Genomic DNA, 24,761 nt, shown 5'->3' with positions numbered 1-24,761 from the left:
GACACATGCCTTTAATCTCAATACCAACCATAGAAGACCTGGAAGTCTGTATAGACAGGCAGTGACGAGGAGGTCATGTGGTTGAGTTTATAACCAATGAGAAGGCAGAACAGAAAGTTAATAAAAAAGGACAAACAGACAGGAAGTAGGTCTCTTGCTGAGGGAAGGGACAGGAGCGGTAGTGAAGGGTTAGGTTTTTAGCTCTTAGCTGTCGCTCTGACCTCTTGGGCTTTCACCTCTGCATTGGCTCTATGTTTCTTATTTAATAGACGGTTACATCTACAGGGCTACACTTTATGTCTGCCTGTCACTCTGTGTGTGTGTGTGTGTGAGTGAGCGCACGCAGATGCATGTGTATGCACACATATGTGGTGGCTGGAGGCTGGCCTTGAGTCTTTTTTCCAGTCCCATCCACTTTGTTTGTTGAGACAGGGCCTCTCACTGGCCTGGAACTTGCAAAGTGGGCTGGGCTGGCCAGCAAGTCCCAGCAAGTCCCCCGTTGCTCTGCCCCCAACGCCGAGATCACAAACTCGCCTCCATGCCTGGCTTCTTGATGTGGGCCCGGGGTACTAATCGCATGCCCCATGCTTTCATGGCGAGTACTGTGCTGAGTCCCTGTTTGTTCTTGAGACCAGATCTCACTGTAGAGCCCCAGATGACCTTGAACTTGTCAGTGTCCTGCGGCAGCCTCCTGAGGGTTGGGATCGCAATGTAGCCACCACACTGGGCTGGGACTACACTTGGAACAAAGGCTGACTGTTCATTACTCTGTGTTGTGCAGTTTAAGAGAGGAGGCGTTTCCTGTGGCCCACAGGTCAGGGATTTAGTCCATCACGGCAGGGAAATCACAGCAGCCAGAGCCTGAGGCAGGGGACCATGGGAACGCAGTGCTGGGCCCACACTCCAGGACCTCAGCCCAGGCAGGCAGTATAAGCCATCACACAGACCAAATGCACCCACGGTCACTCGGGGACACATGCTCAGGAGAGCCCTTCCTCTCCCCGGCCCTCTCAGCCTGTGTCCCTCGAGGAACGCTCAGCCCTGCTTTGAGTCCCGACTCTAACTTTCAAGTCTGTGTCTCGGGTCTCTCCACTGACTTCAGGTCTCTCTCGTGTAGATTTGCTGGTCGGATATATAAACTGTATTTCAGCATAGACAGCGAGTCTTTATCTACCCGAGGGACATCTTAAAGGTTAACTGGACCTTGTAGGTCAGACAGTATGGAACAGGGCAGCAATAGCAAAAATAGACTCACGGTTGAATTTTGAGGCAAGGGGCCGTGTTCTTGGGTGGGGAAGAGTGCTGTGTCAGTGGGCGCTCTGATGACTAAGTAGCTGTATACGGGGAAGAAACTTTGTTACTATGTTAAAAAAAAATAATTTCAAATGAACCATAAACTGAAATGTAGGGCTGACATCATAGAAGGAAATGTTTCTGACAAGCTAAAAAACATGAGCTGTAGATGAAATCCGTGAGTCAAGTGGATCTTGTTTATTGAAAAAAAAAAGAAGACCCTCCATTCTTTACGGGACACATGAGTACTCCCCAAAGCACCCTTTCTTCTACTGAATCTTTATCATGATCTGGACTACTGGCCAAAGGCCAGCGAGGAGGCGCTTTGTGTATCTGTGATCTCCGAGATCAGGTCATTCCCTCAGTTCACGCGCCTGGGATGCAGTTCATTGCCACAGTTTTCTGTCTTTGCATCTTTTCTAGGATGAACTGTCGACTCCAGAAGGTGCACTGTGGGTTCAGTTTCTTGCCCTTTCACTTAGGACTCTCACATCTGAGTTTATTGGTGCCAGGTGAGCCGCTCCCCAACGTTAACTGTCGAGTTTTAAAATTGCAATCGTGCTGGGATCATGAACGGCCCAACAACTTCCCACTTCCCCTACCTCACGGCAAAGAGTGGGCAGTTTTCGGGGTTACAGGCTGTGGCTGGTTTGAACCCCACTTGGGCTTGGTTTACTTAAGCCACCAAAATATTTTTTTAACCTTGTTCTTAATTAACCTTTTAAATTAAAAAGATGTTTTTTCTAGTTTTACAGTTTTCCTTTTTTTTTTCCCAGGGAGTAAGCCAAATTAACTGTCCAGTTAATTTTTAATGGATATTTACCCACTCATTTATTTGACATTTATGTAGATTTATTGGGCATTGCTCTGTACGGGGCATCGTCCCCGGTCCTGGGGAGGACTGAATGGCGGGCGACAGCCGTTGCCCAGCTGGTAATAGCTTACACCTGTGGCGGGCTGTCTGGCTGTCTCCGAGAGACCGTCAGACACTTGTCGTTCAGGGAATGATCCTTTTCCGTATTTGCTGAGCTGTAGATTAAGCATGGCTCTAAAGTCTCGAATTTCAGTTAGAAGTATACATTATTCATCAAGTATTTATGAAATCCATATACTACTCTAGGCAGTGTGCAGTGCCGAGATTGAGAACTGATCCACAAGGGTCTCAGAACATTTTCTGTGGCGCTGACAGATTGCTCGTGACTCCGCAGCTTACAGAGAACAGGAGCATATTTGGTTATAGTTCTGGAGGCTGGGCTGGGGAGTCCAGGGTCGTGATCTTGCATTCAATAAGGCCTTCTTGCTGTGCTAACATGGTGGACGGTATCACATAGCACGACCCACCACGTACCTCGTTTGAGGCTCCTAAAGCACTGATGCCATCACTGGGGGCCCATCCTGGTCTCATCCTAATTACTTCTTAGGTCCCTCTTCTTAGTGCCATCAACATGAGCTTCTGCCTCATGAACTTCAGGAAGACACGTCCAGACAGCAAGCCACTCATGTCAAAGGTCTTCAGTGTTTTGGAGGATGTGTGTGCCATTGAACCTGAGTCTGACAAGAGGATCCTCACTGTCCCCTTGTCCTTCTGCCCTCTGTCCCAAATGCTCAGGCACCAGGGCTCAGTCTCGGCAGGAAGGAGACTCCTTTGAACCCTTGTCCTTGCAGCTCATGTGTGGTGACAGGGTGTGGTCATCACACTTCTCTCCTAAAAAGAAACGGAGGGTGACAGTGGGGTTCACCAGAAGTGCCACACCCCCTGCTCGACCCCCTGCCCGTGTCCTAGGGCTATAGGACATCTGCATGAAGCACATTTCAACTTTGTAGAGAACCATTCCAGAGGGGCCACGTGGAGTATTAAAAGAACATGTGTCTGTCTGTCCTTCAGCTCTGGGGAGGTTACGGCTGCGGACACTGTGTAAAGATTCCTAGGTCCTTACCTAGGCCCCTCCCTTCCCTCCAGGCTGCTGTGGGAATCCCCAGGGCTGTGTGATGGGCAATCTCACATTTACCTCATCCAGGACCTTCGTGCTCATCTGTGAGTCCATCTGTCTCTCAGGAACCAAATACACCATCAAATTATGCTGGTTCCACTTTCAAAACACGTGCGTGCATCCATCCCCTCACCAGCCAGCTCTGCTGCCCACCCAGCCTCCTCCCACCTGCCACACTGCACAGCCTCTTAGCTGGTTGCCCCAACGCCATCACACTCAGGTGAACTCTTTTAAAATGTGAGTTACAGCTTGGACTAGATAGCCCAGGCTAGCCTCAAACTTGAAATTTCCAGCCTTAGCCTCCCAGGTGCAAAGAACACACGTAACACCACACCTGGCTCAGTTTTGTGTCTCATTTTATTCTTCATACAACCCAGAGTCCCAACTGTGACCTGTAGACCCCTGGCTCTGTCCCTAAGCACACTCACCGTTGCTCCCGTGGCCTCCAGCGGTGGGCTTCAGCCTCTGTGGCCACTCTGCTTCTCCAAAACCTACCCAGGGCCTCTGGCCTTGCTCTTGTATCCCTTCAGACACTTCCTTCTGCTCTCAGAGACAGGCCTGTCAGAGCAGCCTTCCTGGCCTTTCGTGCCCACCCCTGGCCCCTCCCCGCCCTGGTTCTTTGCTGGTCCCCTTACTCTGCTTTTGTTTTCCCTAATTAGCCCGTTTACCTGCCCCCTCCCCCAGAACACACACAATGGAATCCCAGCCCCCAGGGCAAACAGGGCATTTGTTCACCGCAGCCACCCCCGGAGCCCGGGAGGGGCCGGCACATGACCCATGTTCTTTTCAGTTCTCCGCACACACGTGTGCTCCGAGGACCTCAGAGGTGGCCCCTTGGGGACAGCTGCCCCGGCAAGGCCGGTAGAGCATAGCTGTGCCGTATGGGGAAGCTGGCTCTCCTGGGCAGAGACCGAAGCGCCATGGCCGTGCATAGCTGTGCCGTATGGGGAAGCTGGCTCTCCTGGGCAGAGACCGAAGCGCCATGGCCGTGCATAGCTGTGCCGTATGGGGAAGCTGGCTCTCCTGGGCAGAGACCGAAGCACCATGGCCCTGGCTGGCTGCAAGGCTTCACAGAGGCCATGCTCGGTAAACCCCACAGCAGCCCCCTGCAGGAGCGGCACCCTCCTGGTAAGAGGGAGGCACCAACAGTGACCCAGGCTAAGGGGTGGAGGGGCAGCCTGGCAGAGTCGCGTCCAGGTAGCATCTTCTAGATCTCTTGAGTCCCGCCCATCCCGTCCCCGCACCCAACCCCCGACCCCAGTGTGGCTAGTGGCAGGAACAGCCCGGCTGCCCAGCCTTTCCCTGCAGCCTCCTTGTCCTGGTCCCAGCCACTGGACCTGGAGGTGATGTGGGACGCTGTGATGTGGGACGCTGCGGCGGCGGCTTCATTGCTTAGGAGCCGCTGTTTGTTGTAGGCAGTGGGCACGCCTACCAGCTGTGCGGCTCTGGCCCAGTGACTCACTCATCTCCGAGCACCGTCGATGAAATCACCAGCAGTCCCTCACACGGGGCTGCTGAAATGCAATCTGTGCATGACCATCCTCTCCTGCTCCGCATTAGGCCGAGTCACACGACCGAACAGTCAAATGTCCATGGTTCCTGTGGCCCCACTGCTGCTGGGGTGGACAGTTGATAAGCAGGTGGCAGCTGTCGGTCCTCACACAGAAGCCAAAGCCTGATTTCTCGCTGTGACAGAAGAAAAGGCTGCCTGTCCCCTGGGCTTACTCCAGGGCCTGTGGACCGCCCCTCCCTCCCCACCCCACGACCCTAGGTGTCTTTGACCGGGGTCCCCTCATGGGTTTTGCCGTTGGTGGCTAGTTATTGGGAAGGGCTTGGGGACTCAGGTTGCCTTTGCTTTTCTTCCGAGCAAGGTGACAAGTGGCGTCCCCCCGTGCAGGTGCCCCTACCCTGTCTCATGCTTGCCACCCACCTGGCCATTATTTCAGACTCCTGCTTCCTCTGTGCACAGACGCCAGTGTGAATGAATTCTGACCTGCCTTATTTTCTTTCTTAATCTCTCCTGGGTTTTTTTTTTTTTTCTTTTTTCTATTCCGCTCTTGGTGACAGTGGGTTGACCCAGCGAGGTTCTATACAAAGCCACAGAAACAGCCCTGTGTGCCCATCGAAGGGACCCCTGGGAACAGCCCCGCTCCACGTGGCCCTGTGGCACCCGCTTGTGTGGCTCCTGAGGGCTGCCCAGCCAGCCTCTCCTGCTGGCCATTTCCCCCATCACTCTCCATTTCTCTCACATGGTAAAATCCCACCTAGGGTGGGTTACATTTAATGGGGTGAGAAAAGTCTACACGGTAGAGGAGAAGTCACAGGTGAGGCCAAGCGCCTTCCTCCCGGGAGGGTGAAGCCATTTTCTTCTCTCCGGCCCCACACGGCAAGAGGCACACAAAAGAGCCCTTTCTGGGTTTGATGTATTACTTTTCAAAAACAAACCCTTCATGTTTTTTTATTTTTGGTTCCTACCTCTTGGCCGACCCAGCAGGAATTTGGCAGCCGGCTAGGCTGCTTCTCACACATGCTAAGAGCGGCTTCTCTGGAAGCCACAAGTTGGGGGGTGCCGGGAATTCTGGATGTGCTGTGAGGCCGCCGGGCTGCCTCGGTGCTCAGGGAGAGAGGGTCTCTGGTCTCCAGGGCGTACACGTAGCCAGAGGCTCAGCAGTCTTTGATAGGAGATGTTAGTGGATGGAGTTCCTCCTGTGACTGCTGCGTCTTGGTGTATGTTTGAAGTTTTTATATTCTTTAGAGTACTTCGGGTGTTACATGAGACATAACAGGATGTGTGCATTTTGTTTGGGAGCAAGCCTATTTATTGCTATTGTTGTTGTTTATGATTCATGCTCCAGAAGACTGTGCTAAGTCCCACCTAACCTGTAAACACAGCCCCCTCAGTGGCAGCACACCTCCATTTCTCATTTCGTTCTGTTTACAAAGGACACCAGCACCTGGCTTCTCTGCTCTGAAAAGAATCAAGAGTCAGGTCAGCACTAATTCAGCATAGGTAGACAGCGGCGGTGACGGTGGTGGATGGACAGACCCATGGAAGTCTGCTGACTTCATGAGGTTTCGCAATGTGGAGTATTCCAAAATTCTTCTGTCTCCTGCTGTCGGAACACAGGTTCTCCATGGGCCTCGGGTTAAAACAGAGGTACAGTAGAAGGGCCCCTCATTGCTGGTGTCTCAGCGAAGCGGAATGGAGCCTGTGGGCTGTCTTCTGCAGTCTTCCGTGTTAGGTGAGCACAGACTGAAGAAAGGCGGCCAAGGGGATGAGGATGTAGCTCAGCTGGACCAGTGCTTGCCTGGCATGCAGAATGCCCAGGGTTCCTTCCCTAGCACCAGACCACATAAAGTGGTGTAAACACCTGTAATCCAGCTCTTGGGGAGTGGAAACAGGAGGATCAGAAATTCAAGGTCATCCTCAGCTACAAAATGAGTCCCAGGCTAGCCTGAGCTACACGGGATGGTGTCCGACATACTGAGTTCACTCTTACTGTGGCCTGGACGCAGTGATGTGTGTTTTAAGATAGCGGGGCTGTGTTTGTAGCTCATCAGGAGAACACTTACCTCTGCGTGATATCCGAGGTTCAGCCCCCTGTACATTGGGGGATGGGGGGGTCATGTTATGTCTCATGGCTCAGGGAGCTACTGGAGATGGATATTTTTGTTGCGTTTTTTATTAGGATAATCAAGGTACTCAGTTGCTAGGGAGAGGGCTGCTTTCCAGCCTGCTAGAGTGTTTCTAGGCTAACACTGCATTCTGCCTCCCCACCCTAAACAGGGTGTCTTACAAAAACAACAAAATCCAGCTCTTAGCAATTAAAGAGCTCGGCCAGGTAACCACCCCCTCCCCCGCAGCCTGTAGGAAATATGAGTTATTCATCTTTACCAAAGAAGTTATTCATCGTCACTAAATGTTCCTTTGAGTTTTTATAACTTTAGGATCCTTTTAATAACACACTCATTTTATATAATAATATCCAACTGTAATGCTGCGCACAGCCTCCTGCCCGCCCCTCCCCACCCCTGCCCACCCCTGCCCGCCAGCCCTCCCCTCTCCCTCCCCACAGGCCTAGTCTGTGGCAGGAACTTTTAATCTTCCTCTTTGCGTTTTAATGCTTATCGTAAAAAGCCTTATGAGAAGTTCCAGGCAGTTTCATTTTGTGAAAAGCACACCCTGCAGTCTTGGTCTCCTTAGAATGCTAAGCTCCGTTTATGGTTTCCAGCTTTATGAGGGTCATTTGGTGGGCTAGCGTGGGACGGTAGGTCCCTGGGTATATCAGCACCCAAGTCCCAATGGAGAGTCCCTCTCCCTCGACAAAAGGTGTTTCTGTGCTGTGCTTCTGTGTGTGCACAGAATCCCGTGTGGAAGGTGGGCACGCCCACCTCTCTGCCAGGTGAGTGGCGTCCTCGGGGATGCTTTGCATCAAGACTGTCTCACCAGGCACCTGGCCCGGGAACAAAGAGGATCTAGCCTGGCGTGGTTTCAGGGAGGCAAAGATGTCATCCCTGGGAAGTGCCTCTTTTGAGGGGCGTGGTGGCACAAGGGTGTTCTAGAAGTTTGAGGGAGATGGATGAATCGAGCTGCCTTGGAATGGAATAAACTTCAAACTTGAGCCAAACTGGGGGGCAGGGGAAATAAAATCTGGGTTTCAGTGTGTTCTCGGGAGAGTGTCTCCCCACAGGAGAGCATTCACATGAAAGAACTTGCCACTGGGAGAATGTTCCCAGAAAGAGCTTGTCCCAGGGAGAGTGTTTCCCCAGGAATCCTTAGGAATCCTTGACCCTCGGGGGCTGTTTCCAGCCTGGCCGTTGGCCCAGGTCAGCCAGCAGGCACTTTTTTTCACATGTAGTCAGTCATATAGCCTTGATGTGATACACGTGCTGGCCTTGTGGGTGTCTTCATGGGGCTCTGATCTGTTCTGAGCCGTGTTAGGTAGAAGGGCACACAAGGCTTCTTTTCCAGAACAGCCTTGATCTGGAAGCTCCTCAGACTCGCAGGAAGAGGGCTTGAGTAGAGCGGCCTGTGTGAGACTCTGAGAGTGCCTCCTTTTCCAGGAGAGGTAAGCTTTTTGTCATGTCAACAAGAGGAAAGCCAGAGGCAAGAGCAGCTGTGGCCAGGGACCTAAGTGTCACCTACTCTGCTCAGGATTTGGTCAACAAGGACACATAGGAAGAGACCCCATGGGTGCCCTCAGTGAAGCATTCCACAGGGATGCCCGAGCCAGCAGCCCATCGCTGTCAGGAGGGGCAGGTGTGTGTCTCAGAGCCCATCCCTGGCCAGAAGACCAGCCCCTCTCTGCAGGTTCTTGGTGCTTGGGGAAGCTTCCAGAACCAAGCTTCCCCAGCTCCTAAAGTGGATGGTAGGGCCCACACAGCAACACGGCCCGTACCTCTTCAAGAGCCCTAGGCCACACAGTCAGTTCCTCGGGTGTTGCCTGGCCCTGATCAGCCGCAGACAGCACTCAGTGCACACGCCGTCAACTACAGGAGCGTGAGCCCGGGCCACCCTCACTAGAAGGAGCTGTCACCCTCTGGACACTGACAACACCACCATCCCTCTTCAAGTGGCCTGTGTGACTTTATATTACACCTCGTTCGGTGATTATTATCTTTCAGTGAGAACCCACTTCGTTTCTGGTTTCTTCGGATTCTTTCACACAGCCAGCAGGTCATTTTAGTTCATAACAAATCCTGTAATTAACATTGGTTATTTTAAAAATGTGCGCCTCCGGGTCCGGGGGCTGCTCAGTGTGCAAAGTGCTTCCTATGTGACAGTGAGGAGCCCCGAGTTCTGATTGTCACCACTTAGGTAGAAAAGCCACATGTGACCACACATGCCCGGAACCCTGACACCCAGGAGGTGAAACCAGGCAGCTCCCACAGGCTCCGTGGCTGACCAGCCTAACTGCATATGGAGCTCCTGGGGTAGTGGGCAAGTCCCTCTCAAATAAGGTGGAGCAGTAATTGGGAAAGGTACCCAGAATCTTCAGCCTGCACACAGGCGGCCGCACACACGCGCGCGCATACACACACACACACACACACACACACACACACACACACACACACACACACACAGAGTCATTGTTTCATGTGTGAGGATACCTTCCTTCCTTCCTTCCTTTCCTCCATTTTTTTGGGGGGGAGGGAAGAAAAGGAAACAAAATGTAAGGGAAGAATTTATGTGTTTGATTGGGGGAGGGGAAATTAATCTTCTCATAATAGTTTTTAAATTAAGTTTCAAATGGTCCAGCCTCTCCCCTCCGTCCCTTCCTCTGATATTCCCTCTCTCATTAAAACTTGGGTTCTGATGGCATTCACAGGGAAGCAGATTTACTGGAACACAGACGCTCTTTAGGTCTTAAGTTCTGGAACATTCCCAGTGTGTCTGAACCCAGGTTTCAGATTTTACTGGCATTTTGTTGGCAGGGCCGTCTTTGGAGCCCTTCCTTATTTGAGTATGTTTCCTGACACCTTTCGCAGTATGGTTCTGTGTTTTTTAAGTTTTAAAAAAGAGAGAGTGATTTTAAGTAGAAAAGCATTTGAATGCACAGACGGAGGGTCAGTTCTAAGATGTCAAGCAAAATGAAAAGGCAGTTAAGTCTCACAAATGGACAAGTAGACACACTTTATTTTTTAAGGGCAGGAAAAGACCAGAGGAGGAAGCTGTTTCCGGAACCCGAGCTGTGTGGACTCTCCTCTCCCTGCTGAGGCAGTAGAGCGAAGGCCGCTGTCCAACTCCAGTGGACTGTGCTCAGTACCCCCAGCCCTGCGCTGGACTGTGCTCAGTACCTCCAGCCCTACAGTGGACTGTGCTCAGTACCCCCAGCCCTACAGTAGACTGTGCTCAGTACCTCCAGCCGTACAGTGGACTGTGCTCAGTACCTCCAGCCCTGCGCTGGGCTGTGCTCAGTACCTCCAGCCCTACAGTGGACTGTGCTCAGTACCTCCAGCCCTACAGTGGACTGTGCTCAGTACCTCCAGCCCTACAGTGGACTGTGCTCAGTACCTCCAGCCGTACACTGGACTGTGTTCAGTACCCCCAGCCCTGCACTGGACTGTGCTCAGTACCCCCAGCCCTGCACTGGGCTGTGCTCAGTACCCCCAGCCCTGCACTGGGCTGTGCTCAGTACCCCCAGCCCTGCACTGGGCTGTGCTCAGTACCCCCAGCCCTGCACTGGGCTGTGCTCAGTACCCCCAGCCCTGCACTGGGCTGTGCTCAGTACCCCCATCCCTGCACTGGGCTGTGTTCAATACCTCCAGCCCTGCACTGGACTGTGCTCAGTACCTCCAGCTGTACACTGGACTGTGTTCAGTACCCCCAGCCCTGCACTGGACTGTGTTCAGTACCCCCAGCCCTCCGCTGGACTGTGCTCAGTACCCCCCAGCCCTGCACTAGACTGTGCTCAGTACCCCCAGCCCTAGGCTGTGCTCAGTACCCCCAGCCCTGCACTGGACTGTGCTCAGTACCCCCAGCCCTGCGCTGTGGTCCAAACCCCCAGTGCTGCAGTCAGGGCCGCAGGTGGACTCAGGACCTCGCTTGCCTGAAGGAAAACCTTGCGGACAGAAAAGCGGGCTGATAGGAACGACCTAGGATGGAGATGCCCCTAGAGGTGGCCCCAGAGTGACACTCCGACTCCTGGGTCTGGAGGGACAAGAGGGAATTTGCCAGTGTTTCCCAGCTGGATGGGAGCTGGTAAGATTGCTGAGGTCTCACTCTGACACCCTGGAAGAAAGTAACCCTGGGCTGATGGGAGCACTTAGCAGGTAAAGGTGCTTGCCATAGGCCTGATGGCCTGGGTTCAGTCCCATGTGATGGGTGAGCGAACCAACTCTCAGAAGTTGTCCTCTGACTTCCACACTTAGGCGCGCACACACAAAATACATTTTTAAAAAATGGAGGGGGCAGGAGCCTCTCTGTGAACTCCTTGCCTCGTCACCTTGACACCATCCTGGGGACACAGGAAATCAGTTGGAGACATAAGAATAAAAAAGATGGGATGCTCAGTGTGCACCATGTAGATAATGTGGCGGTGTACCTAGGAGACCTCTCAGGGCCAGCGGTTAACCTCTGCTCTGACAGCAGCAGAGATCGGTGAGGAAATGCGGTGAATGTCCCACCACCGTCAAGCCCGGCAGAAGTCGGCCTCGGAAGGCTTGGAGAGATGGGTAGAAAGTGGCATTGGCCCAGAGGGGATGGAAAATCACCATCTGAATGAGTATCTGTTCCAGCCTTGGATGCAGAACCAGGTTTGGTTCCTGGGGCCGCCAACCCAGCATGTCATGGAGCAAAGCCCTGCCTGGAAGAAAGGCCCCTTGTCCCACAGAGCTAGAAGCTAGCTGGTGTTAAGCTCCCCCGTCACACTCTCTCTGGGCCGCTGGCTCCTGGCAGAGCGGAGCCTGGGAGGAGGAGGAAGGGGTGATGGTGAGGGCAGTGCTGGTAGAAGATGCTCTCTCTCGCTTTTGAGGCCAGCTGGCAGGGTAGGAAATCCTTCCCGGTGATCACCCTGGAGCGGAGACGGGATTGAGGTGGAAAAGGGCTGGACCGGGGCCTGAGTGGGAGGGTGGGGCTTCCCTTGCTAGAAGAAACTCATTCCATGAAACTTGCTCTGACCACCCAGGTGCTTCAGAAACTCCTTGGCTCCGTAGCTAAGGAAACTCATTATTTTATTATTTTATGTAAATTTGGTGAGGGAAAATTGGCATGTTTGAAACAGAGCTTCCGTGGGAGAGGCCTTACCTATTATGCTCAAGGCCATGGATTCAATCCCCAGCAACACCAAAAATAAATTGGAAAAAAAAAAAAAGGAATTTGTTTCCTGGGAAGTCGCTCAGTAGATAGAGTGGTTGCCTAGCACCAGGAAGTCCGTCCTGGGTGTGATTCACAGTAACAACTCAAATGTGGCCCTACATGCCTGCAATCCCAGGACTCAGGAAGATCAGAGCTTCAAGGTCATCCTCAGCTACATGATCTGAAGCCAGCCTGGGCTACATGTAAGACCCTTCTCTTTAAAGTTAAGGGAGGAAGGAGGAAGGGAGGAGAAACAAAGTAAAAACAAATAAGCAAACAAACAAAAACAAAACAGAATTTGTACAAAGCAGGAAAAATAACTTCCCGACACATAGGGCAAAGAATGTGAACTTCATCGAAAATTCGGTAGCATTTAATTTTTGAAATTTGAAATTAAGGTTTTTGTTTGTTTGTTTGTTTGTTTTTTGTTTTTTTGTTTTTTGTTTTTTTTTTGTTTGTTTGTTTTTTGTTTTTTTCGAGACAGGGTTTCTCTGTGTAGCTTTGCGCCTTTCCTGGGACTCACTTGATAGCCCAGGCTGGCCTCGAACTCACAGAGATCCACCTGGCTCTGCCTCCCGAGTGCTGGGATTAAAGGCGTGCGCCACCACCGCCCAGCTGAAATTAAGGTTTTATTTCGGTTGTTTAAAAAAAAAAAAAAATTCTTTTCTTAAGTTTAGGAATAAGTGTACAGAACTTTCCAGAAAAAAACTTCTAACTCCCCAGGGCTGTTAAACTTATGCAGATGCATTTTAAGAGACTAATGATGTTCCTGTTTTTATGTCTTACTGATCGAAACTTGAGTTGGGAGGCTGAGGCAGAAGGATCTCAAATCCAAGGCCAGCCTGGGCTACATATCAAGACCCCCCCAAAACAAAACAGCAGGTCTTCTGCAGTGAGCCAGGCCAGGCCTGGTCTGTGATGCCCCTGGCTCCCACACCTCCACTTCCTCAGCTGTAAAACATGACCACGTGGTAGTGACTGCTGCGACAGTTTTGGGGACATTTCAGGGATGGCTCAGTAAAAGGAACCCTAGAACTATTACTGTCCAGAACCTTGAAGACTGCTGAAGGTCTGCTCCTTCCCCATGGCTCGGTAGTTCATTTGTGTTTGGATCTTAGAGAAATCTCAGTGAGTGTGATGACGTCACTGTGTCTGTTGCTGGTGCATGTTAGCTGCTGGAAACCTGCCATATTGAGGTCACAGACCCTCTAAGTAAAACTATGTGTTTGCAGGTAAAATGATAGCGTGCATGTGAAATCTTAGAGGAGTGATAATTCTCTACCTTAAGCAATGAAGGAATTCAGTAAGGGGGCAGGATATCAAATCAGCCTATAGAAAACAACTTATTTTAATATACATAGTAACAGAGAACATGGTAGTATGACATGTATTTACAATAACAGAGAACATGATAGAATGCTGAAGAAATGTATTTGAACAGCATAATACTCCTTGCTCACAGGGCAACTTGGCCAACATTCAGTTCTCAAGTTAATTTAGAAAGTATATTTATACGAAACAAACAAACCTTCAATAGCTGAAAAGGCACAGGGGAAACAATACCCAAAAAAGACCGGTGAGGAGGACTGGGCTTGCTAGACCTTAAAACAAGCTTGGTAATCCCAGCAGTGTGATGTCAGCACTGGTCGGGGTAGACGCCAACGGATAAGGATTCCCTTCCCAACAACCAAGCGCACTGGACTGGACAAGAGGAAGGAGGGTTCGGACCTCCCTGGCAAAGGGAGGATGTCTGTCGATGACAGACTTCCTAACAGATAGTTCTGAGACAAACTGACAGGCGTTGGGAAAATATAAAGCCAGACCTGTACCCAAACTTTAACTCTACACAGGAATGAACTTTAAACGGGCCAGGAATCTGAAGCTTAGACATGGACGTGTCCAAGCACAAGAGCACGTGAATTCCTGTGTGACTTGGGGATGGGAAAGATTCTCTAGCCATGGTGCAAAAACAAAAGGCAAAAGGGGAAGAGGCTGATTAATGTATTTCACACACACACACACACACACACACACACACACACACACACACACTTAAAAATAAAATATTATTCTGGTAGACTGTAAGCTAAATCAAAAGATAAATGACAAACCAGAAGAAAGTATTTGCGGTAGATAGCATAGATAATTTCCCAAACATAGAAGGAACTCTTTAAATGGGCAGAAGACATGCACAGGTGATGATTGTGCACACATTCGCGTTATTCACCATTAGTGAAGGTGTGGAGGGGAGAGCGCCCTCTCTGGTTGGTGCAGCAGGGGGGTGGGGATTCGGCCCTATCTCACAAAGTCTCAGAAGCGCTTGCTCTCTGACCAGCATCCTCCCTTACCCCGTGGATGGAACTCCAGCAGTTCACCACACCTGGTCAAGGCTGCAAATCCGTAAGGATGGACCAGCCGTGGAGTACGGCACCACACATGAGTGATTTGACAGGGGTGAGAGAGACTCTGGGAATGTGCTGAGTGTGCCCTGCGTGTGCCCAGCCTGTGCCCAGTAGACTAGAGGGGGGGTTCCAGAGCGGCAGCTTTCTCTAAGGGAGGAGAGGGAGAATGGAGGAAGCAGGCACGTGCCCGCCGTGTGCAGAAGAGGTCGTGAGAATAGACCGGAGACAACTGAGGGTTTGTCTTGGTGTTTTTACAGGGTTGAGGGGCAGGCTGGCCAGCGGGATGGAGGGTGCAGGAGAGTGGCGGAGACGTGTCACTGGCGGAGGACTTTGGGACCTCACAAAACTCTTTCCACCGTGTGTCTGCTCGTGGTTGTGGAGCAGGGTGTGGGGTCCCAGTTCCTTCTCTCCCCCGTCGTGGACGCTGACCCGCTGAAACCTTGAGCCCGATTACATACCTCCTTTCATAAGTTGCTTTGGTCACCGGGTCTTACCATAGCAATAGAAAATAACGAAGACAGGCCCAAACCCTGGCAAACAACTAAAAAAATATAAAAGGAACAATGATTGGAAGGAAGTGAAGTCACAGTTGAGGTTAAACCTGATCAGACAGGCGGAATGGCCACACTGGACGAAGGGATAAAAGGACAGACCGGAGGAATCTGTAGACACACTTTGTGCTCCTGTAGCTCAGGCTGAAGAGGAACCGCATGCAAGCGGACCCTGAACTCCCTCACGTGTGTGTCCCAGCAGGGTAGCCAGCCACTCTGTGATCCTCCTCTCTGTGCCGTAGCTTCGCACCAGTAAGCTGATTATTTTTTTAAAAGAAAGCCTTAAGTTAAATGTTCATTTTATGAATTAAAAAAAAAAAAGATTTGTGTGCTTCATTCGATGTAGGTTATATCTTAACACAAAGTATAAATAGAAACAGAAGAAAATAGTTATGACTCTAATTTTTTTACCTCTCTGAGTACCCCTTAGGATTAAATTTGAGAAGAATATAGTTACTAAGTCAGAAGGTGTGAGAAAAAATAAAGCTGCCATCCATGGGTGTCAGGAATGCCTGCTCACTGTCATGAGTGTGCGCTAGGCTCTCACACTGTGATAACAGAAGGCTGGAGATCGCTATCAGCTCCCTGCTGGCTTTACAGTTGTTTATCTGCCTTGCCTGTCTGTCTGTCTGTCTGTCTGTTGAGACAGGGTTTCTCTGTGTAGTCCTGGCTGTCCTAGAGCCGCCCCCCCCCTTCCTGTAGGCCAGGCTAGCCTTAAACTCAGAGATCCACCTGCCTCTGCCTCCCAGATACTGGGGATTAAAAGTGTGTACCACCGTGTCCGGGTCATCTTTGCTTTTAAAGCAGACCTTTTTGTCTTAATCCTAGAAATTGTTTTCAATAACTGCAAATAATTGACCTAATGTAAAATAGCATGTTTTTCACAAACGAATTTAAAAATAATTTTAAAATTAAAAGCTAACTAATCGTCTTAAGGGAGGGATTTAAAAGAGAATGACAAAAAAATCATCCCAAGTCTGCCTCCTTTCCTTTGAATTTTCCATAGGTTGAATAATTGCATATGTTACGTTTGAATCTTGCTGTTCAGTGTACATTCCGTGGCCAGCACGTCTTCCGTGGTTCTGTGTGACAGAGCCGTCATTTAATGACACCCGATTGTCCTATTGCTCTGTTCAGCTGACTTCCTCATTTCCGATTTGTTGTTCTTCTAACTGGTGAATGTGGCTGTCTCAGATCTCCGCAGAGGACGGGCTAGATCCCAGTTTAAATTTTTGCTCACTCACTGTTTTCACTGGTTCCTCCTGGCCTGTCTTCTGGATCCGTATTTATATCAAAACTTTATCATATTGACCATGTGAAAGTCAGGACAGTCTTGGCAGGGTACCCCTGGGTCCCGTGACACCCTCTGTGACCTGAGCATTCCGTGTGGGGGTTTACAGACCTCCGCACAAACAGAGCTTTTCCTCGGTGTCCCCTTTGGTACAGCAGTGTGTGCACATAGCCCAAACCTTTTAGCCCACAGCTTTGCCAGCCACAAAATAAAATACAGCAGGGGGGCTGGTAGGTAAAGGCTCTGCCATCCCCGCTCCACCCATCTTTCTGTCTTCAAGGGCATTGAGGAAAAATGGAACGCATCCATGGTTGCTTTTTCTCTAAGCAGAATACAGCAACCTCATTTTCAGAAATGCAGCCTTGACGAAGTTCATAAATGCTCCTTTGTCGACCATGATCCGGGCGGCTTGGCCCCCAGAGTTATCTCGGATAGCACAAATAAATCTGGCTGCCTCCAGTTGTCTCAAACAGGCATTAGCCCCTTCCTCCGCTGTCTCCCTGACAGAATTTCCTCCTGGCCTCAGCAGCACAGGCTCGCTCTGCTCATTAATAGGCCCTGTTAAGTGCTGCCAAACCTCTGGCAGTTTAGTGCCTGTGTTCCCTTAATCATTCTCTTTGTTCTAGAAGTCTCCTGCAGCCCTATTCTCTACCCCTTTCCATCGCTGGCTGTATGTAGCCTTTGAATGTCTACTGTCCACATGTTTAAAGAACATTCTAGATTACCTGCCATCCATGGAGCTTCTGCAGTCTGCTCACATAGTACTAAATCACATCCTCCTCCTTGTCCCTTATTCACCCCAGGAGTCTGGGCATCAGGGATGGGACCTTCTAGAAAGCAGAAATTCCTCAGAGACAATGTTAACTCTGCCCCAGGACAAAGAACCCTTCTTAGGATTGTTGTTTGTCCAGCACATCAAAGGACATTTTATTCTTGGTGCCCGGGGTGGAGAGACATAGTCTACCTCAGTGGGTTGTTCATAGCATCCGAGAGGAATACTGTGGGGATGTGTTCATGTGCTTAGGTGCAAGTTGATTTTCCTCCAAGTGCCGTGTTCTGCTTTTGAAGCTATGAGGAAGACCCCACTGTCGCACCGGCCAGACCCTGCCCACCCGATGTCCCCTTTACAAGCAAAGAATCTTTAGGCTTCTCCCCCTAAGCAGGTACTGCCCACCTTGGAGATGCAGGAGGCAGGGTGTGTGTGTTGGTTTCTAAGCAGTTTTCTTCTCCTGGGGGTTCCTTTCGCCTGCAGGAGAGGGTGGAGAGCTTCTCAGGACGCAGGCTTACTTTATAGCAGTGGTCTCAACCTTCCTAGTGTTGCGACCCTTTAATACAGTTCCTCACATTGTGATGACCCCCCAACCATAAAATTATTTTCATTGCTATTTCATAACCATAATTTTACTATTATGAATCATAATGTAAATATCTGTGTTTTCCAGTGGTCTTATGTGACCCCTGTGAAAGGGTCGTTCACAGGTTGAGAACCACTGCTTTAAGGGGTTCTGTCTTGCAAGAGTGTTGAGGAACACTTCAGACTGACTTGTAATGTTTTTAATACAGGATATATCCCCTGTCCTGTTCAACCTCTCTCCTCCCACAGATGATAGATGATGGATGGATGGATGGATGGATGGATGGATGGATGGATGGATGGATGGATGGGTGGGTGGATGATGGATGGATGTGATAATAGATTAGATAGATAGATGATAGATAGATAATAGAGATAGGTTGATGATAATAGATAGGTAGATGATAGATAGATAGATGATAGATAGATAGATAGATAGATAGATAGATAGATAGACAGATAGATAGATAGATGATAGATAGATGGATGGATGGATAGATAGATAGATAGATAGATAGATAGATAGATAGATAGATAGATAGATAAAATTGAAAGAGACTGCCCCACTGCACTGACAGGAGAAGACTTGTCTTTGGCTGATAACCCCCCTACTCTGAACTGTGTCTGCTCAGTGCCAGATCAGCAGCAGCTGGGAAGGTCTTAATATGGAAATAAAACACAGAGAACATAACTTTGAGGAAATGGAGTGAGGGACTTGGTTGTGTGTGTGAGCATTTTCCTTTTTCTTTCTTTTTTGAACCTAATATTGGCTGGTCAGGTAGAGGTGTGTATAAGTACACTTTGCTACTCAACTCCCAAGAAGTTTGTATTCTTTTCAATGAAACTATTTTAAAAGCAGAACTGAAGCCCAAATAGATCCAGGGTTCTTGGGAATTCTCGGAAGGTGTCGATTTATTTACTACAGTTAAAGCATAATTGGTTCTCAGGGGATGGGGCATCTCTTAAACGCTTTACTGCGGGCATATTGGTTTTCTGAGTAATCAGAAACGTGTGCGAGTTCGAGCAGAAACTTACTGTAAGTAGAAACAAATGTCAGAAATTGCTGTTGTCACTTGAAGGTAGATATGACGTAAGGGAAACAGCTTGATAAAGTCATCAAAGAACTGTGCCCTGATGCAGTCAAACCGAGCACCAGCCAGGCGGGTCACCCTGCCCCTCTCCTCTCTCTTGCCCCTCGGTGGCATTCTCTTCACCCTGTCCCGGTTCCCACCAGGCTGTGAAGGGAAGCAGTACCCCTCCCGGTTTCCAGCTCTGCGGCCGGCCGTTGGGCCCTTCCTGGCCACCGTGCTCAGGCACACACTCTCCCCTCTCCTTCCCAGCTCTTGGCCCTCCTCTGTGTGTCCGTTCTAACTGACCAGTTTTTCCCACCATTTGCAGGCTGATGTTTGAGATGCCACAGGAAATGGGTTTAATCGCCATTGCTGGTCGCCAGACCCAGGGCAAAGGTCAGTCATCGAAAATCTGTGAGTCTCCTGCCCGGGGAGCTCAGTGTGTGCTGGGGAGCTCAGTGTGTGATGAACCCTGAGATGTCTTGAGTTAGAGTCTTTCCATTTTAATAGCCACCCCCTCCTCTGAAGTGGGGCAGGGGAAAAGGAGACGGACAAGGACAGATTGGGCCTTAGTGGAACACATGTGTTCTCCCAGTCCACACTTTGTTAATCATGCAGTGTTTGCATTTGGTGGCCGTCACACCTGGTAACCTACGTTCCCTGCATATCCTGCAGGCTGTGATGGACACAGAGTTCTGAGACATTTAATCTCCTCCAGGTCCTCAGTAAGGGTCTGTTGGAGTCTGTGAAAAGCATAACATTCAGAGGCCTCCCGCTCAACGCCCCCACCAGCTGGTACCCAGCGCTGTTCGAGAGTTAAGGAGCCAGTCTGGGTTCCCACCAAGAATCAGCACCCTCCCAGAGCTGTGGTGGGACCCGCAAGGGCAGAGACCCTGCCTGTGTCTGCAGGAGGCACGGAGGAGGCTCTACAGGAACATGGGTCATGTTTCCTCCAGCCAGCAGCAGGCCCACCCACATCCCGTCCTCACTCAGGGCAAAGAGATGGGAGTCTGCTGCTTGTCACTTCTCTGTTTGAACATAAGACAAAGAAAATATGCCGTGTAATCGTTAGGAGATTTGACATTATATATTATCATGATATATATTATATATATATATAATTTAGACAAGGTCTAGCCATGTAGCTCAGGCTGACTTTCAGCTTCCAAACTTCCTGATTCAGCCTCCCAAGTGCAGGGCTTACAGGTACACACCACTCACTCCCACCAGAGATGGTAGATTACTTAAAAAGATACTCTAGAAAAATTTTGATTATACTATACCTCTCATTTTGATTATTTTCTCTTCTTAACTTCAATTTTAAAAAACAAGTAGCAGCTTAGAGAGTTGCTGTCGGGGATCATGTGCGTGCGTGCGTGCGTGCGTGCGTGCGTGCGTGCGTGTGTGTGTGTGTGTGTGTGCGCGCGCGCGCGCGCGCGTGCGCGCACGCGTGTACGTGCATGTTTGTGTGGGTGTATATGTGATACATGCATGTGCATTTGTGTGTGCATGCACATGTATGAAGGTATGTATGGACTCGTGTACAGGTCACTGAACCTGGACCTCACCTATAGTCTAGACTAGTCGGCTCCCAAGTCCCCAAGAATCCACCTGCCTGCCTGCATCTCTCCAATACTTGGGTTACAGGCCAGGAGAGACCACCATGCCTGACTCTGTGTGTGTGTGTGTTTGTGTGTGTGTGTGTGTGTGTGTGTGTGTGTGTGTGTGTGTGTGAACCTCGTCACTCTCCAGTTTGTTTATTGCGGCAGGGTCTCTCGGTGACCCTGGAGTTCTCCCTTTCTAGCTAGTCTAGCTCGCCAGCACCAGGTTTCCCCTTTGTCTGTATCCCAAGCTTCCTCATGTTTGTGTGTCAATCCCTTGACTCACCAAACCATCTGCCCAGCCCCATGCCTGGCCTTTCATGTGGATGCTGCGGATTTGAACTCCGGTTCTCAGGCTTGTGCCCTAAGTACAGACTGAACCGTCTCTCCAGCCCCCAGGAACTGATTTTTAAAACAACTTAAATATTCAGGTAAGAGCCTGTAGCTCAGGCTGGGACTTGCCTGACATGCACAAAGCTCCAGATTCAACCCCAGAACTAGAAGTTTGAAGCCTAAAATAACACCACTGTTACTAAGGCACAGCTCTGGCCTTCGGTGTACTTGGGCCACACAGCTAGTACTGCAGGAAGGTTCACTCTCCAGAAGGAGTTTCCAGAAGGTTCTGTGGGTCAGTGTAGCTTGTCCCGTTTCCCTGCCTGCTGTTTTCATCCACGTGACCATCTGTTTGCACAGCATTCAGGCACTGTAAGACATGAATTGTCCGGAGTATAAAACAGAGGCAGGGAGTTATGTTCACTGTGTCTCAGCAGCAGCTTTGTGGTAAGGGGTGCACATGTGGGTGCAGATAAGTGTACAGGTGTGGTATGTGTCTGTGTGTGTGAGAACCAGGGGTCCACCTTCAGTGTTGTTCCTTGGGATTTGGGCACCTTATTTTTTGAGACAGTGGGACTTGCAGATTCAGCTAGACTGCTCTGGCCAGGGAGCCCCCCGCTTATCTCTGCCTCTGCAGCACTGGTACTGTAAGTCCGTACCAACACGCCCCTAGACCCAGGTTTTTATACAAACACCGGAGACCAGACTCAGGTCCTCACGCTTGTATGGCAAGAACTTCACCAAAGGAGTTTTCTTCCCAGTCCCCAAAGCATCCTTCTTCCGTTGAGAAGCCCAGCATATCAAGGTGTGTCACTAAGACTAATAGACTCGGGTGTGTGGCGCTGAGGCGCTGTTGTCTGGGGGTGTCCACGTGTGAACAGTGTTCTCTCACGGGTTTATCTTCCAGGAAGGGGCCCGAATGCCTGGCTGAGCCCTGTGGGGTGTGCCCTTTTCACTCTGCTGGTCTCCGTCCCCCTGAGGTCACACCTGGGACAGAGGATTCCATTTGTCCAGCATTTGATGTCCCTGGCTGTGGTGGAGGCGGTGCGGTCCATTCCAGAGTATGAGGTAAGCGCAGCTTCTCTGTCCCCCCGCCTTCCCGTGAAGCCTCCAGCTCGGCCTTCTGCGCTTGTGGCAACATGTGCGTATTTGGCTTGTCACAAAGCCTGTCACCAAAGTCCACGGGGTACCATTTAGGGTGCGTAGTTCTGGCCCCGGCCCTGGTCTGGGGATAGAGTGTTTGGCTGACATGCTTGCCTTTACAGTGTTGCTTGTGGGCGATTGCGTCCACGGAACATTTCCCAGAATCCCTCGGGGCTGTTTATCAGGTTTCTCAGGGTCCTGGTAAAAACAAGCTTTTCTTCTTTTAATGAAAACGTTGTATCAGGGCTGAACGGACGCTCTCTGCATTTTCAGGATTTTTTTTTTTTAAGGCTGTTTTGTGGACCGAAATGACCTCTCCCCACCTCCCCTCACCCTCATCTCCACTCAGCGGAGCTGCTCTTTGTCTGTGGTTGATGGAGTTCAAGGCCAGGCGTGCTGGCCTCCTACCACTGCCTGACTTGGACCCCACCCCCGGGACCAGCCTCGTTGTTAGTCACTTTGCTGCCATAGAACACCGCGACCGAGGCCACTTCCGGAAGAAACCGTTTATTCCGGCACACGGTTTCAGGGAGATGAGAATTCATCATGGCAGGGAGGCATGGCAGCGGAAACAGGAAGCTGAGCGCTCATCTCCTCAGCCACAAGCAGGAAGTAGAAAGGGCAAACAGGAAGTAGGCAAGGCTCTTTACCTCGCAGCCCCTAGTGACAGACATCCTCCAGCAAGCCTGCAGTCTGTGGGTGGCGCTCCTCCTCAGACTACTGTGGTGTCTTGTTACAGAGACAGGAGAAAGAGGGATGGATTCGGTGACAGGAGCCTTTCCTCCATACCTGTCTCCACTTCCCTGTGCACCCGAAACATTGCGGTGGCCGCTTCATGTGGCCACGAAGAGGGGGTGCTCCCGGCCTCGCTCCCACCGTCAGCTCTTATATCAGGTCTTTGTGTTTGTTTTTAAAGGCTGTACTGGTTCCTTAAGTGAGAATCGAGAAACAGCGTTCAGTGTGTCTGCACCTTCTGCATCCCCCGTTTCCTCCCATGCGGCCAGTGTCTTTGCTGTGCCACTGATGCTGCTGATTCTGAGGTCCACCTTCACCTCACGGGGTGAGGGCACTGACCAGTGTGGGTGTCCACTCCCAGGCACCCCACATCATGACGTGTGATGAGTTCTGGGCCCGTCAGAGCATCACAGACCTTCAAGGCGCCTGAGCTGTGCCCTTGATCTCATAGGAGGTGCTGAGAATGTCACCTTTTGTGGTAGGACCAGGCACATTTAACCCTCGAGGGAAGATAGTCGTCTTCAGCAAGTCCGACTCTGAGGCTAGAACGCAACCTGAGACTGATGCCCCTGGTCAGGGCTTTGACTTCTGCCTTGCTGCCTCCCTGGTTTACGGGGCGCCTCCCTGGAGCCCCTGCTGTGTGCAGAGGTGGTGTGGGGCACTGGGCCATGGCCTGGAGGGGGGAGGAAGCTTGCTCATGGGGACAGGTTGTGGGGACAGTTGCCACTGGCGATCTTACCATTCCGTGGTTGTCAGCCTCACCCTCACCTGTATGAGGCCGCTTCCATCTTGAGCGCAGTCATTTTGATTTATTTTACCTTTGCACAGTGCATTTTGATCATGTCCATTCCCCCTAACACACCCCTCTCAGCTTCCTTCTCTCTTACTTTTTTATAATACACTAAGTCCAGTCGAGGACAGACAACCTACCCGTGGCCACGCCCCCAAAGGAAAACGAGTCTCCCTCCTCCGGCATCCATCACTGTGAGAGCTCCCCAACTAGGGTTAGGGTTATGGTGACTCCTTTCCCATACTGGAATTTTGGCTGGTTCAACCTTGCACGGGTCTTTCACAGGCGACCGCAGGAGACAGCGTTTCATGGAAGTCCTCCCCATCCTCTGGCTCTGAGATTCTTTCTGCTCCATCTTACCTGATGTTTCCTGAGCCTAGAGAAAGTAGGGGATTTCTCGTAGTCTATTCAGGACGAAAAACACCTGTGTTCACTTATTCTTAGTGTTTTGGTCAACTGTGAGTTTCTGTATTACGTTAACCACTGCCTTCTACAGAAAGAAATGTCTCTGATCACGGTTGAGAACATCCCAGATCTGTGGGTATAAACATAAATAGTTACGTGGCAGTCTGACAACATGACCGTCTAGTAAGACCATTAGGCTCTTACTGTTTGGTTACAGCCGAGGGTAAGGCAATAGTCCCTGTGGTTTTGGGGCCTTGGGAGCCTCCCTGAGCAGCGACTCACAGGGAGGTGGCCACTGTCCTTCCACGGTCCCTTTATTTGGGTTAATTCTCCCCCACACACACACCCCGTCTCTGTCACTGCTTAGCCCTCCTCCCATGGTGGGGCTCCTAATGTCCCTTTTTCCTGGTTCTGCTGTCCCCGCCTCTCCTGTACCCTCCCCTCTCCACCAGCCACTTGATAAGTTCCTGGCATCCGAGGGTGCTTCGTGTTAACCACACAAAACTGAAGATCCACAGCTGGGGTCCACACACGAGAAAGGACACGCGGTGTTTGTTTTTCTGGGCCTACCTGACCTCCGTGACTGGAGTTGGTTTTGATGTAGCCGAGGTGACCCACAGCTCCTGGGTGGCTGGGCTCCCTCTCTCTCTGGCCTCCGAAGGGGTGACGGCCTGTCTGAGGTGGGTGTCACTGTCAGCGTGCACACCAGGGTCGATTTCTGCACCCTGACTCAGTGTCACTGGAATGTGGCCTCCTTCCCGGTCCCAGCTGCCTGCTTCTCTCTCTCTGGCTTCTCTCCCTGCACTGGCCGGCCCGGCTGGACTCCCACAGCCCCCCCCCCCCACTTCCCTCGGTGTGGTAGTAAAGTCCCTCCTCCTTCCCTGGGAGCTGAAGTTCCTTTCCCGACATTCCTTCCTCTAGGTGAAAGCACAGTCTTAGGTTTCATTGAGAGAGAGTCTTGTGTACCCTGTTCCCTCACCCATGAGTTCCCAGAAATCCAAG

At 50.8% G+C, this 24,761-nt stretch overlaps 1 protein-coding gene across 7 annotated transcripts in view; it reads left to right on the top strand.

Annotated features, from left to right (window-relative positions):
* Nucleotides 1-24,761, top strand: part of Hlcs (holocarboxylase synthetase) — a 194,153-nt gene that overhangs the window by 159,029 nt on the left and 10,363 nt on the right. For all 7 annotated transcript variants that reach the window (XM_076549258.1, XM_076549257.1, XM_042259612.2 and 4 more), the window contains 2 exons: nucleotides 19,081-19,148; nucleotides 21,594-21,754. In XM_076549258.1, the coding sequence (XP_076405373.1) occupies nucleotides 19,081-19,148; nucleotides 21,594-21,754 (229 nt within the window). The remainder of the gene's footprint in view (nucleotides 1-19,080; nucleotides 19,149-21,593; nucleotides 21,755-24,761) is intronic.

This window comes from Peromyscus maniculatus, chromosome 12 (assembly GCF_049852395.1).
Source record: "Peromyscus maniculatus bairdii isolate BWxNUB_F1_BW_parent chromosome 12, HU_Pman_BW_mat_3.1, whole genome shotgun sequence".
Classification (NCBI taxonomy): domain Eukaryota; kingdom Metazoa; phylum Chordata; class Mammalia; order Rodentia; family Cricetidae; genus Peromyscus; species Peromyscus maniculatus.
Note: the sequence above shows the minus strand (reverse complement) of the source record. Positions and strands in the feature narration are given on the sequence as shown.